The 13674-nt window shown below is 42.9% G+C and overlaps 1 protein-coding gene across 8 annotated transcripts in view; it reads right to left on the bottom strand.

Moving 5' to 3' along the window:
* The window catches only part of TENM4 (teneurin transmembrane protein 4), a 594920-nt gene that overhangs the window by 240751 nt on the left and 340495 nt on the right, over window positions 1-13674 (bottom strand). Inside the window, exon 1 of one of the 8 annotated variants that reach the window (XM_085216466.1) lies at window positions 5305-5335. The exons of the other annotated variants lie outside the window; for them this stretch is intronic. Within the exon in view, the coding sequence (XP_085072592.1) occupies window positions 5305-5320 (16 nt within the window). The 5' untranslated portion in view covers window positions 5321-5335. Of the gene's footprint in view, window positions 1-5304; window positions 5336-13674 lie in introns of those variants that run through there. 8 annotated transcript variants of the gene reach the window in all.

The following is a 13674-nucleotide window of genomic DNA, read 5'->3' as shown; positions in this document are numbered from 1 at the left end:
CCTGCTGGAAAGGACCTGGGGGCACTGGTGGATGGCAGCTGGACATGAACCTGCACTGTGCCCTCACAACACAGAAAGCCAACCATATGCTGGGCTGCATCAAAAGAAGCATGACCAGCAGGGCGAGGGAGCTGATCCTGTCCCCCTTGCTCATTCACACTGTTCTATGAACTGCTCACTGGCAAAACACGGGGCTCCTGTAAATCAGAAAGATGAAATCATGCCATCTTGGTACAACCATGTTGCTGCTGCTGAAGATTAGTTATGACAAAGGTGAACCCATGATACAGCAGGTAACGTGGTAGGGCAGGACTTCAACTAAACTTCTCTGGATCCATGGCAGTTTCCAGCCCTTGAACAACATGACTTGGACATGTTGTCCTACACAAAGAAAAGTAAAAACAGAATATAATGAATACTTCTTCATCACACAGTCGATCAGATGCAGTGCTTCCCCCAGCAGTGAAATGCTCATTGACTTTTACCAAGTATGGATGGACAGAGGCAAAAGCAAAATAGTAACTGTGATAAATCACTGAGGAAAGTCACTTCTTACCCCGATCACCCAGACTTTGCAGCTTGTCCTCAAGGAAGAAAATAGGAATCTTGCTTTTGACTTAAATGGGAGTTGCACCAGCCCCTCCTGGACAGCACTGGGGCAGCTTCTGACATAGCCACACACATCTTGATGATCTGTACACAGCTGGCTTCATGGGTGGGTGTCCTGGGCAGAGTTCAGCCTAAGGAGCACTGCCTAGATCCTCATTATTTCCTAACAACATGCTTCAAACGCTTCATTTGCTACAAGAGCTATCAAATCCAGCCAAACAAATCACAGAATACGACCTACGTCTAAGCACTGCATGATATTTCCCACATACTGTTTGTGGGTGACAGTTTGCCCCTTGAAGTGGAAGCATTCAGGGCATAGCACAGATAAATGCAAACACCCCAAACACAGCCAGCGTGAAGATAAGTGGGAGCCTATTATGGTGGATGTGAGATTCACTAACTCAGACTCCATATGACCGCTGCAGGATATGCACTACAATCTGATCTCAGTGTTTGTCACTTGTCAAAAAATTGAGAACAAAGAGCCAATTAGCTGTGGTTTGTTTTCTTTTATTTTGCTGGAAATAAAAGCTGAGCTACGATACAAAGAGAATTCCTGGTGTGTATGAGCAGGGAAAAAAAAACCAAAAACGATAAACAAACATTTTCATGAAAACTCAAATCATTGGACTTGCAAAATAAGGACAGCTGGGATGCATAATCAGGAACATTAGTAAGATTTTACTCTATACAGCAGAAACTTTCCTATTTTGGCATTTGCTCTCTCAATACACAGTACAACTACTGACTTCTAGGGCAAGTCTGCAAGGATTTTAAGGGCAAGCCAGCTGAAGAATAGGAGAAAGATTTTTCAGGCCAAGCCAAAAGCAATGACTGGAACACAGTAGCCAGGTGCTCTTCAACTAACAAGGTAACATTGCTTTGTATCTGGTAGAGCTGACAATTTTAGACATTTAATGAACTGCTCCTCCCCACCCTGCTCTGCAGAACATAAGGAGACAATGGAGACACACGGCTCACATTTGAGATGTGTTTTCATCTCAATGCCAAAAAAACTGCATAGATTCGTAAATCTTCAGATTAAAAGAGGACTATTCATCTTCTAGTCTGATCTCCTGGGTAGCTCAGGTCATTATGTTTCACTACACTGATCAATAATCCAAAAGCTTCATATATATATATATATATATATATTTTAAGGCCACTCAATCAATTGCAAAGGCACAGAAGATGATGTTGGGGATGACAGGGAAGATTTAGACTGGATGCACAGAGAGGTGGTGGTGCCCCATCCATCCCTGGGGGCACCCACGATCAGGCTGGATGGACTCTGAGCTCCTGATAGAGCTGTGGGTGTCCCTGTTCACTGCAGGGGAGTTGGACCAGATGGCCTTTAAGGGTCCCCTTTCAACTCAAACTGTTCTATGAGTCTGTGAAATCAGAATGCAACTAACCAGATGCCACGTTCTACAAAGCTGATGTGGAATCTTTCTGGAAGCCCAAAGAAGTAGTTCAGGTTTTGGTTTTGTGTTAAACCAAAGTGCTGGCTTGGTGCTGCTTAGCACAGCAAGCTGAGAGTTTGGGAAGCACCAGCACCAATTCCAGCAAGACCATCAAGCACTCCTGAGAGGTTTCACCTCAAAGATGGATCCAATTCAATCAAAGAAGGCAATCTGTGGCTCATTTATTACTGCTTGCAACTTGATGGAACGCTATAACCAATGTTGTTTAAGGTGAGGGTGGTAGCATGCAATTTACTGAACTATATGGACAAAAAAAAACGCAATTAAAAAACCAATTTTCATCCCTGGAATCTAGCAATAATAAGTACTGGACTTTTCTGTTAATATCATATTTTGTGTAGGGAATTGGCCAATAACTACTATTATAACAACATGATTGTTCCCATTCCTACATTCCATCCCATTCCTGATCTGTGACTTGACAACTGCAGTGGACCCTTTCATTTCCTTCTTAGGCTCTGTGCAGAGGGAGGAAAGCCTGCTCCCTTCTCCTGCTATCACAGCTCTTTGTCTTTCAGTGTGCTGTTGATGAACTACAGAAGCCTATTATGTTCAAATAATTAAATAATGCCAACCAAGAGAGTGGCTCTGTTCAAACAGAGATTAAAGTTCTTTACCTAGAGCCATGCTTAGGTCACTCCTAAGGGAGGCTGAAGGGAACGACTTGTGTGCATAGGGGAAAAAAGACTTCATAGTTATGGACAACTCCCTTTCACATCGCTGCCTTTTAAACAGCAATGGGAATCGAGCAATTCTGATTTCTAAGAAAAAAAAAAAACCAACACAAATTTGCTTTCGAGCACAAACAGAGATAATTAAAGCACTCGCTGCATTAGAAAACAACTTTGCACTTTTGAGAACGCACACTGTGTTTCTTATTATGCCAATTTATTTTAATTAATCGGAAAAACATTTGTTTGAGGTATTAGCAATGCTGGTGCTTAGGCTGTCATTTTGCCTCCCCACTAAATGCCTAGAATGGCAATTCGGAAGCAGAGCACATCTGGCACAAGGAAGAATTTCACCCTCTGGCACATGGATAAAAAGAAACAGTACAAATTCTTTGTCACCTGGAGGAGGGCTCAGCTATGCTTCATACGTAATGTGATGATGTTCTTCACAGCACAGAAATACAACATAGCCCTTCATGGAGCTCCATTTGGTGTTTGCTGATGGATCAGGTTCATGCTTTCCAGTGAGTGGATGGAAAGGTTGTGCAGCTGATAAAGCACAGCACCTGCAATAGGAGTCTGTGACTCAGATGGAATTTTGGAGTGTCCCATCTTGCAGCTGGCTTGGAGCTGCTCAGGAAGATGGAATAGAAAGGGGAGGCTGGAAAGACCAGAGTCAGACTGCACCCCAAGTGATACTCCTCCAATACAGAGGGTAGATGGAGATCTCCTAAAGTATTTAAAGATAAAATGGAACAAAAGGATGGTTGTTAAGCACTGGAATAGGCTCCCCAGGGAGGTGGTTGAGTCACCATCCCTGAATGTGTTTAAAAACCATTTGGATGTGGTGCTCAGGGACATGCTGTAGCAGAAGGTTGTTAGGATAGTATGGTTAGGTGGTGGTTGGACTCGATGATCTTTAAGGTCTTTTCCAACCTGAGCAATTCTATGATTATATGTTCCTTTTCGTTTGTTTCATTCAAATCACCAGGCCTGCCCTCATCATCAAAATAAGCACCAAGCATCTCTAGAATGAGCAAGATCAAATCTAAGATTTGCCCTGGCATGCACAGAAAGGCCACTAACATCAACAGTAACATCCCTTTGTTGGGATTATTTGTTTTACCAGAAACACCAACAAACAGGGGAAATGAATGAAAGAGAAGGTGGATGTTCTGTGCAGCACAGATGGGGGAAAGCAGTCACTTGGCTCTGGCTGGGGCTGCTGGGTGCTGCTAGCCCAGCTCTGAGCAGCTCCAGTGCACAGGCAGCGATCCCTGTGGCATAACTCTGCCAGCTCCCTGTCAGTGCCTCTTGTTTGCCATCAGGTCACCACTCAGCATCACTGAAATGAAAGCTCTCAGAATAAACAAGCACGCAGAGCAAGTCAAACAGCATGTGTGAAATGGCAGCAGAGAGCAAGGAGTTCTCCAGTCAAGGCATCCCTGGCAGTTGAATAGCTCTGGGGTGCAACCTGTGGGGAGTTGCTGTGTGCTATAGATTGCAAGCAAGAAACAATCCATACCAAACTCACAGTGGACAGATCACAAAACCATCAGAAGGAAAGCCAACCTTTCCCTGAGTCACTTCCAAACGGACTTGAAAACACCTGAGCTTGCCAGATTTTGCTCACCTCTTGCTAAGGTCAGCAAGACTGACCCCTATGTCAGAGACATTCAATTCTGCTCTGCTCAGTATTCCATTACCAAATGGAAAGCTATGATTTGTAACCCCACAACTACCATGTGCTGTTGTGACAGTGCCTACACTTCCTGGGGGGTTTGGTATATTATAAAAATTATCAGAAAGGGTAAATGAAGATATAAAAGAAATTATCATGTCTTAGTAGAAAAAGGAAAAATGTGATTTGTAAAACTAATCAGAAACAAGTTGTTCTTTTAAATACAACCCAGTGATGACCAGCAATCAGAGCAGTGTAACCAAGGGGAAAAATTCACCCTTAACATTTCACACTCTTTCACAATAATCTGTTTTTTTCCACTTTGATTTTTAACCTTCTCTCTCACCAGCAGCTCTAAAAGCTGCTTTTTTCCTCCTTTTTGCTGGAAGAACAAACAAACAGTTGCCATTTCAGTCAAAGCAATGTTATTCTTCGGCTGGTTGGCACTGGTTTCAGCTCACAGGGCGGTCAGTTCCTTTGGCTTCCATCCAGCAAGCTGAATAAACCGTTCTGGCACTAAGTGCAACTTTGTTTGGGCTCAAAAATCAGCGGCTCAGACCTGTTTCCAACCTGAGCGCTTCCAATTTACTGCACTCCAGAACCACAGGAAGTACAGCAGGCCAATCTGAAGCTCAAATATATGTGAAACAAAGCTTTCTTCAATGCTCTTAGGTCTCTTTTCACCCGCTTCTTCCTCTCCTCTTTCACGTTTGCAGGCTGGAATTTAATGCTCTTTTTCAGCCAGAAGTTTGGCTCCTGCAGCAATTCCTCCATCCAGGTGAACCGCTTCCTCCCAAAAGCACAGCAGTGGCAGAAAACACAGACAGATCCTTAAAATCTTTTCCCCTTTTCTCACCTCTCATCTTCTCCATGGAGCACTCTGAAAGTCAAGAAGAATTTTCCTGAGATGACCAAACTCCTGTTTCTCCTAGACGTGCGGTCACCCAGTGATGAACTTCAGATTCTTGCAGAGCAAAATGAAAAGCATAAGGAAAGTTGTAATGCATGAGGAACTACGGTTCAGCAAGTGCAAAGGCTGGATGGGTGCATTAAAACTGCACAGGGATGGGCATCTAAGCCTCTCCCTGTGCTCTACTCTCTGGCAGAAAAGCAGAATCCCACGTTAGTTGCATAAGGGACCGGACAAGGAGCTGCTTAGGAAAGGGGCAGCGGATGTGAATGCAAACTTTGAGAAACCGCACTGAGTGCCTCAGTGTTTGGGTTATTATTTTCTCTTTTCTCCCCTCATTTTTCACACCATTAGAATTCCACCTTAGCCACTGGAGTCCAAAGGAACAAACAAACAGGCATTGCTTGCTGCCACAACTCACGGGCGCTGCCGCAGCCGCGGTGACACTCGAGCTGGGCCAGCAGAAAGCACTCAGGCGCTTCGCAGGGGGAGATGTCGGAGTGACAGATGAAGTACCAACCTAATCCACATGCTGTGTTTCTGCTGTACAGGTGTGCTCAGGGATTAGCTTTCTGCCATGCAGGTCACTGACGTTGATCTCTAAAGGCCCTTCCTCTTTCTTTCGCTTCCTCTCTCCCTCTCTGAAGTAAACTTTCTGTGGCTACTGTGCTGAAAAACTTCCAAGGGAATTCATGGCATAAAACTTAGGAGTTCATCAAAATTATTCTGTACAATGCTAATCACTGTAGAATGCAAACAACATCTTCAAGTCTGAGCAGACAAAACTTTTTCACATTCTTTAAAAGGACCTCAAATATTACCCTTTTTCAGTGCCCTACAAAGGACAATTAGGAAAACAAAATTAAATCAAAGCGTTAAGAACACCTTTAAACCCTGCACATAAATATTACACTAAGCCAAGGGGGGAGCAAATAGTAAAAAAGATGCAAATGCCCTGGGACATGTTTGAAGTTGCCGGATAAAAGTTAGCACATACAAACTCCCATTTAGAAGCAGAAGTAATTTGAAGAGGTTCTACTTAATGGAAGGCACAGCGAACGCGGGCTCTGGTTTCCAACAAAAGTGACATGCAGTAAAATATTTAGGCAATCTTTTGAGGACTACGTAGCATTTCATAAATTAAAGGGCTTTACTCAGCTTTCCAGATGACAGCAACCGACTCATAGTTCAGTCAGGGGAGAACTGTTTGTGTTTTATCCCAAGATGGATTGGAGCAGCTTCTGGCATGGACTGACACTGATATAAACTGCCCGGGAGTTTTTATAGAGAAGAAATGGAAGACAAATCAAACAGTTTTAAACAGAAGCCACCACAATATGCAGCACAAGCCTATGTTCCCTGTTTGGATATTCACATGACTAAGAACCAGGACCTGGTTTTCAGATACAGAATGATAGTGTCTTGGCAAGATTCTCAGCTACATTTGAAAGTCATTTATTGCTCCTTCCATGGGCAAACAGGATATTATACATCTAGACAGACATGGTATGTTGATGTCTAACTCTGGATTCTTGTGTCTTAATACGAATTCCATGCATGGATACTGTGGTCATCTATAAATCAGGGAAAGCTCCTGATAATACTGGATCATTTGCAGAAGGTGATATCAGGTCTAGGCAATGGCTTGCAGACTGTTAGAAATCAATTGCACCGAAGCACTCAATTGAGTTAAGTGTCTCTGCGCAGCTTTTGGGGAAGAACATAGCATAGTGGTTGTTACAGAAACAGGAGAATAAGGGGAGATGAATCCTGCTGAGATGGTATCACAGAATGCCAGGGTGACCTCGGGCTAGTCACTTGTGACCTGTGTAAAATGGAGATAATCACACTTATCTGATTCAAGGAGGTACCGGGAGACCTACAGTTTCGTAATTGCTTAGAGATACGTACAGGAAAGGCAATAGAACCACTTCTGCTATTAAAATCAGTTAGATGGGTTAGGTTTCTGGAAATATCTACTGGTGACACAATAGCTTTTACCCATCTGTGTAAAAGCGTCAAGTACTGCTATTATTTTGACCTCATTGATGAAGAAAGGATGGGTGGTCTGGTAGACTGAAGCACATTTTGGCTGGAAGCTATTACCCTTTGAGATGACCTCTTGTTTCAAGTTTCACTGGTGTATCAGAAAAGTTACAGGCAGCAACAATAAGGATTTCTTTAACTTATACTATAAAAACTCTTAAGTCTGCCTTGCCTCCTCTGATTTGCTACTCCTCCGCACTAATCCTAATATTTTTCCTAATCAAGCACGCATTAATGGCAAGAAGCAGCATCACTCCCCTCTGTTTTTACCTGACCTTCCTTTTTTTGGGTACTCATTGTATATCATAGAATCATAGAATGTCCTGGGTTGAAAAGGACCACAATGATCATCTACTTTCAACTCCCTGCTATGTGCAGGGACGCCAACCACCAGACCAGGCTGCTCAGAGCTACAACCAACCTGGCCTTGAATGTCTCCAGGGATGGGACATCCACATCCCTGGACAAATACGTGAAGCTATACCATCCTCAGTTGTCCCACGCTATCCAGGTGCAGATAAACTGAATGAAATCCGAAGAAGGATAGCAATTTATGAATTTAAGAGAAAGAACTAATTTTAAAAGAAAAAACAATGCCTGAATGAGAAACTATATGGCTTGAGGTTGGATGGATGGAAATCCTTGTGATAGTTTCATGCAGCCATTCAGTTTTAGGGAGAAAAATTGCTCAGGCTGATTTGGGCAGGAGCTATGTAGGCTGACCATCATGGAAAAGAGCTGTGTTCCATCATCAGGAATCACAAGCAGCCATCAAGTGGTAGAAGTCCTGCCGTTGAAATGAGACCCTGCAGAGTTTTTGCAAACTCCAAACATTTGGCCAAGCAGGGTGAGGCAAGAAAGGGGTCACTGTGTCAGCTCTGCTTTTAATGCTACACTCAACCTGGAGTGATCCATGCCAATACTCATTTCGCTACAGAAACAGCGATATGGAACCCAAATACAAGCACATCTGCCTGAAGTGTTCATTTCCTACAGTGTGTTCTTGTTCTGCCAGCTGAGTGGACACACCAGGTTGAACCAGTGTCATTTATATCAGCAATGCACCCCCACCCACACAAGCTTCAACCCTCGACTTGACTAATGCAGGAATCTTTATGAAATGCTGTGTCCTATCACATTGCCACGCTACCGCCGCTAGATTTATGGCTATAACTAAATCATCCGATCATACCACTTCTGTGCTGTGCTTCTTCCATTACCACCTAATGTATCAAAAGCATCGATTTTACACTTGTGAGCTTTCCTACTGAAGCACTCCAAGGCCTTGCAGCACTTTATTATATTCCATGCCCACTCCCATAGCTGTCATGCTAATGAGGCATGCGTCGCTACTTTAACTTTGCTGAAGCAGGTCACAGAGTTCGATTCTCCCTTCACGTGGGAGAACCTGCAGTCCAATTCCTGAGCTTTCATGGCTGGCTGATTTTGAATTGTGCATATGATGACACAGGCTCTCATTTTACTGGCCTGGCCACAACACCCATCCCCCAAACTCTGGGAAGAAATATGAACACTTAGGGTTTCAGAATGCTTTTCCCTCTTTGCAGCATGTTGTACTTATCGAACACCTATTCTCCTGAGCTGTCCAAAATGCTGAAATGATAGCCCGCTTAACTCCAATAATTCCAAAAGGCAGATTTTTGTTTCTACAATACAGCTCTTATTTCGACAGAAAGAAAATGAAACACACTCAGATTCAGAGACTTAAATCAGTGGGACACCTAGAAATACCTTGCAAACCTACAGAAACTTAACATGGCATCACAAAGCTCAGATCACCCAGAACAAAGCAATATATCTGCTCAGAACAGTCCCAGTTGCCTGCAATTTTCTTTCCAGACAGAGCATCTCAAGTTAGGTCAGGTAAAAAGGACAAATAAAGAGTGACAACAGTCAGCTTGCAGAAAGGCATCTCAAACCCTCTTCTACGTGTCGCAGAAGTCCATATATGAACAGTGTTAGCGTCCTAAGAAGTAACAGATTAGGAACAATCAGGATGCAATTAATGAGGATCATTCCTGCCTTCTTATTTTGGCCCCTTGCCAATGGGACCACTTTTCCTTTGGGACACTCCTGTTAATTTGGGCTTCAATAATTCAAGTACCACAGAGTCACTTGTCTTTCCACACATCATTGTTGCTTCCAGTGCAATGCTGTATATTCTCATCCTTCTTTGACATGTCAACATTAATTGATCTTTTGTAAGCAGAAATGTGATAGAATAAATGTCTGAACTGTATTAGCTTCTGTCATACAAACTTAGGAATTGAGCCATGTGGCCCTTCTTGTACACATTATCTGCTTTATACTGGATAGGCTTTAATGAGTAGGCTTTCAGTAATTGGCTTAATTATTACACAGAAAGACAAACGAAAATCTGTTAAATTTTCCCTGTTTAGAGCCGAGGTAGACTCTGAGGACATATTTCTAAGAGAGCGTCTAGACTTTGGGATGTCATTGCCCCTTACCCACAGAGATGCCAACAAATCCAAGCCAACAGTGAAGCCCTGTGCTGCTGTGGCTGTATCAATGGGATGGAGCCAGGGCACACTGCTGCCATTTTCTGTTTTTACTCAGGGATCTTAACATTTCCAAAGGCTGTAAGAATTAAACGATGCTCGTTATTCTCCATTTTATTCATGGAGGAGTCAGTTATCAGCATTTAGGTCTCCTGGCCAAAGCCACAAATTAGGAACAATCACCAGCATTCTGATTCCCACTTCCTGGAAATATTTACTGCAAAATACCCAGACTGTGGTGGTGGATTTTGACCTAACACCAATCACACATTTAAAACAGAAAACAGCAGTTCCACCTGTATGTGGTGTTTTTGTCTCAATTCATGTGGCAGGAATTAAAAAAAAAAAACAACACATTTAGTCCTTCCAGTTCTTACAGAATCACAGAATCATAGAATAATTTGGCTTGGAAGGGACCTTGAAGATCACCTAGCTCCAATCTCCCTGCTATAGGCAGGGACACCTCCCTGCTCACCAGAGCTGCTCACAGCTCCATCCAGCCTAGCCTTGAATGCTTCCAGGGAGGGGGCATCCACAACCTCTCTGGGCAACCTGTTCCAGTGTCTCACCACCCTCACTGTGCCAGCAAAATGAATTCTTATGTGGGATGCATATACTGGGGCTTGTAGTCCACAAAGGCTTAACCCAATTGACTCTTAAGGAACTGTGACAGTCTTTCATACAAATCCCTCCCAGATCAAAGGCTTTTCCTGCGCCGTAACTGTCTATCACATCAGCTTTACTACCAAGCATGGGCACTAAGGGCTTGGTCCTGCTGTTAGACACACGGTTAAGGATTGCCCTCTCTTGAACAAAACATCCCTACTGCTTTGCACCCAGGTACACATGGGAAGGAACTTCAAAGGATACCCGTGGTTCATACACACACAGCAAGAAGTTGTACTGTGCCCTCACGTCATGTTCTAAACATCATTTTTTTTTCAGAAAACTTATGCTGTATCCACAGAAGGCACTTTTCCCTCTGAGCTGCTGTCTCAAACATTTTAACCTGATCCTTTCCTCTTTACCCAGAGCCTCAGAGTTTCCATCCAGAATACCTACAGCTATCACTGCTTTATTCCAGGAATTTGTTGGGGTCACATGATGGTTTGAAAGCTGTGGTTGAGATTAATAGTGTGTTACAATAAACAGTGAATAATGCAAAGCACAGAAGGGATGGAGGAAGTGGGGGGAGACATCTTCTGAGGCTATGCAGTTATTGCATGTTTAGTTTGAAAGAACACACAGGTCAGAGTGAGACTTCTGGCATCTTCTCCCTTACAAATTAATCACTGGTTCACAGTGGCCAGCAAATTTCAGCTTATAAATAAAGTTCAAAGTCCCTAGGTCCTCATTTTAAAATGGAGACATATGACTTGAAAACAGCTAGTAGAGCAACTCTCCCCAAAGTTGGAGCTCATTCCCAACTGAGAGATCCATTTCACAGCACTAACACCAGGCAACCCCGAGTACCAGCATCAGACTTCCTTCCTGCATTTTTTACACTACTTTGCACTTCCACACCAGCTTTCATCTGGTGAATACAAAGAGTTCTGATGAACATCAGCTATGGCTTTTCAAAGTGTAGAAGACACCCTACCCTGCAGGGATGGAGGGCACACATGGCATGTGGATGAGTACCCTCACACACAGAGATGATATGGACCTGGAAATAAATAGTTTGGTGCTATGAACCCAGAAAGCTGAAAAGACTTAGAAAAAAGATTAGCCCTCTCCCTGAAAACTGATGTCTGGAAAGATGGAGACACAAATCCCTTCTTCTTATTCACTAGTTGTGGCTAAATCCAGTAATATTAATTGATTCGTAGGGATGAGGAAATTGTTTGGAAGGATAGTGAAACCAACAGTTTGCTATATCCTCTGTTTACAACAGAGAAAAGTGAGGTTAAGTTCTTTAGCTGAGAAGCCTGTGGCAGAAACCAGAAGACTGAATTCCTCATACTTGCTCCAGTCTCTGGACAGTTCTGCCTTCAATGTTTTGTTCTTCTAAAGCTGCCCAGAAGCATTTTTTCTATGCAGAATCTGTTCCTTTGGAGGCTTTGTTCCTTGTTAGTCACAAATCTCTCAGTATAACCCGAGGTAGACCAAAACACTGGCAGTCCTGCAGTGAAAAAGCATCTAATGGGCCATAAATTAATGTTTCATTTCCTTTAATAGTGCAATGATTAATTCCTTCTTCAGAGCGAGATTTTGCTGCACATTTGATGGTTACACTATAAAGGAAGAAACAGGTTTTCTTAACATAGGAAAGGATCAAAGCCAGAATGCTGCTATTTTTGTTTGTGCTCCTGTAGATTGACTCTTCAAATAGGTTTTTCTCCACAATTTTGTAAGAGAAAAGGTAAAAAAAAAAAAAAAAATTCCATCTCAGATAAGACCTTACACAGCTTGTCAAGTTTCAACCCACAGTGAATTTTTACTGCAGATATAAAGCTCTGAAAGTAGGGGTTTCTAATGGAAATGCTGACATAACCTTAACTATACCAGTGCTGCTGTAATGCTCAGGTTACCAGGAATATTTCTGCTGCCAATTCAGTTTAACAAGTCTGAATGCATATAATTTGTTCCAGTTGTCTTTCCTCAGAGTGGGGCTCCTTTGTGCACACTTTTCAATGTGGCTTGCATTAAAAGAAAGGAAAAAAAAAAAATAAATCCCTACTCCTATGTAAATTCATATACACACTGATACGGTTTTATCACAGCTAAAAAGCTATAAATCTGCTTTAACTGATTCAGTGTGTTCCCTACTGGCCTGGAAAGGTGACTCATTTCATTGCTGCCCTTCACTGAATGTGACAATCATAACTTTGCTTTGTTCTCTTTGGGATATTTATTCTTTGCAAAAAAAAAAAAAATTCTGACTCTGTGTGTATTCAGATTATCTGCTTCTGACCAAACCTCCCTCTGTTTGAGCCAAAAGGATTTGAGCTGGGTCAGGATTTGACCCTTGTTATGCCAGGAATCTAATCCGAATGCCTCCCACCGATAATCAGTGATACCAATCTGGTCCTATGGCAAATGATTTGCTTCTCACCTTTGGCTCATCCTGAAGCCAAACAGCTGCCAGGTTAAACAAATACCCTTGGGGATGCAGAGTAAATTCAAGGGGCAAGAGCCCAAGGCAGAGCAAGGCGAGTGGGCTCTTCTGGAGATTCCCATCCTCCTGCAGCTTGCAGGCTGGAATCTTTCTGAGCTTTCCTCCTGGCTGCAAGAGTGAAACAGGAGGAACAAAAACTCAACAGGACGGCTCCATTGCTCAGTGAATAGGAGCAGGAATAATTCATGATCTGATCCTCCTCACATCTGCTGGTTTACAACTTCTTCCTTGATCTTCCAGGCCCTGAGAGGCAATGGCTGGTGCTTGGGAATTCTCAACCTGAACTCTGTTGTCAGCTTTACCACTGAGAGAAATTTGGAGGAATGATTTGAATACAATTTATTTAAATACGTCAGTGAGAGATTGGATAGCTTCAGTGAAATTAGTGGGAAAATCATGTAGATGACAGCTGGGAAAAGCAATTCAAAATGACCAGATTGATCCAATAGAACTTCTCGAGCTTCTAGTCAGCCAGAAATCTTTCCACATTGAGTGGAAAAAGAGGCATCTCCTAAGGCTGATTCACACCCCGGTGGCCTGAAGTGCCTCACACTAAATTGAAAGCTTATGATTAATATGTTTCTTGCTTCATTTTCTGACTGAAATGAAAAG

This window comes from Meleagris gallopavo, chromosome 1, assembly GCF_905368555.1.
Source record: "Meleagris gallopavo chromosome 1, MGAL_WU_HG_1.1, whole genome shotgun sequence".
NCBI lineage: Eukaryota > Metazoa > Chordata > Aves > Galliformes > Phasianidae > Meleagris > Meleagris gallopavo.
This window is presented reverse-complemented; position numbering and strand designations above follow the sequence as displayed.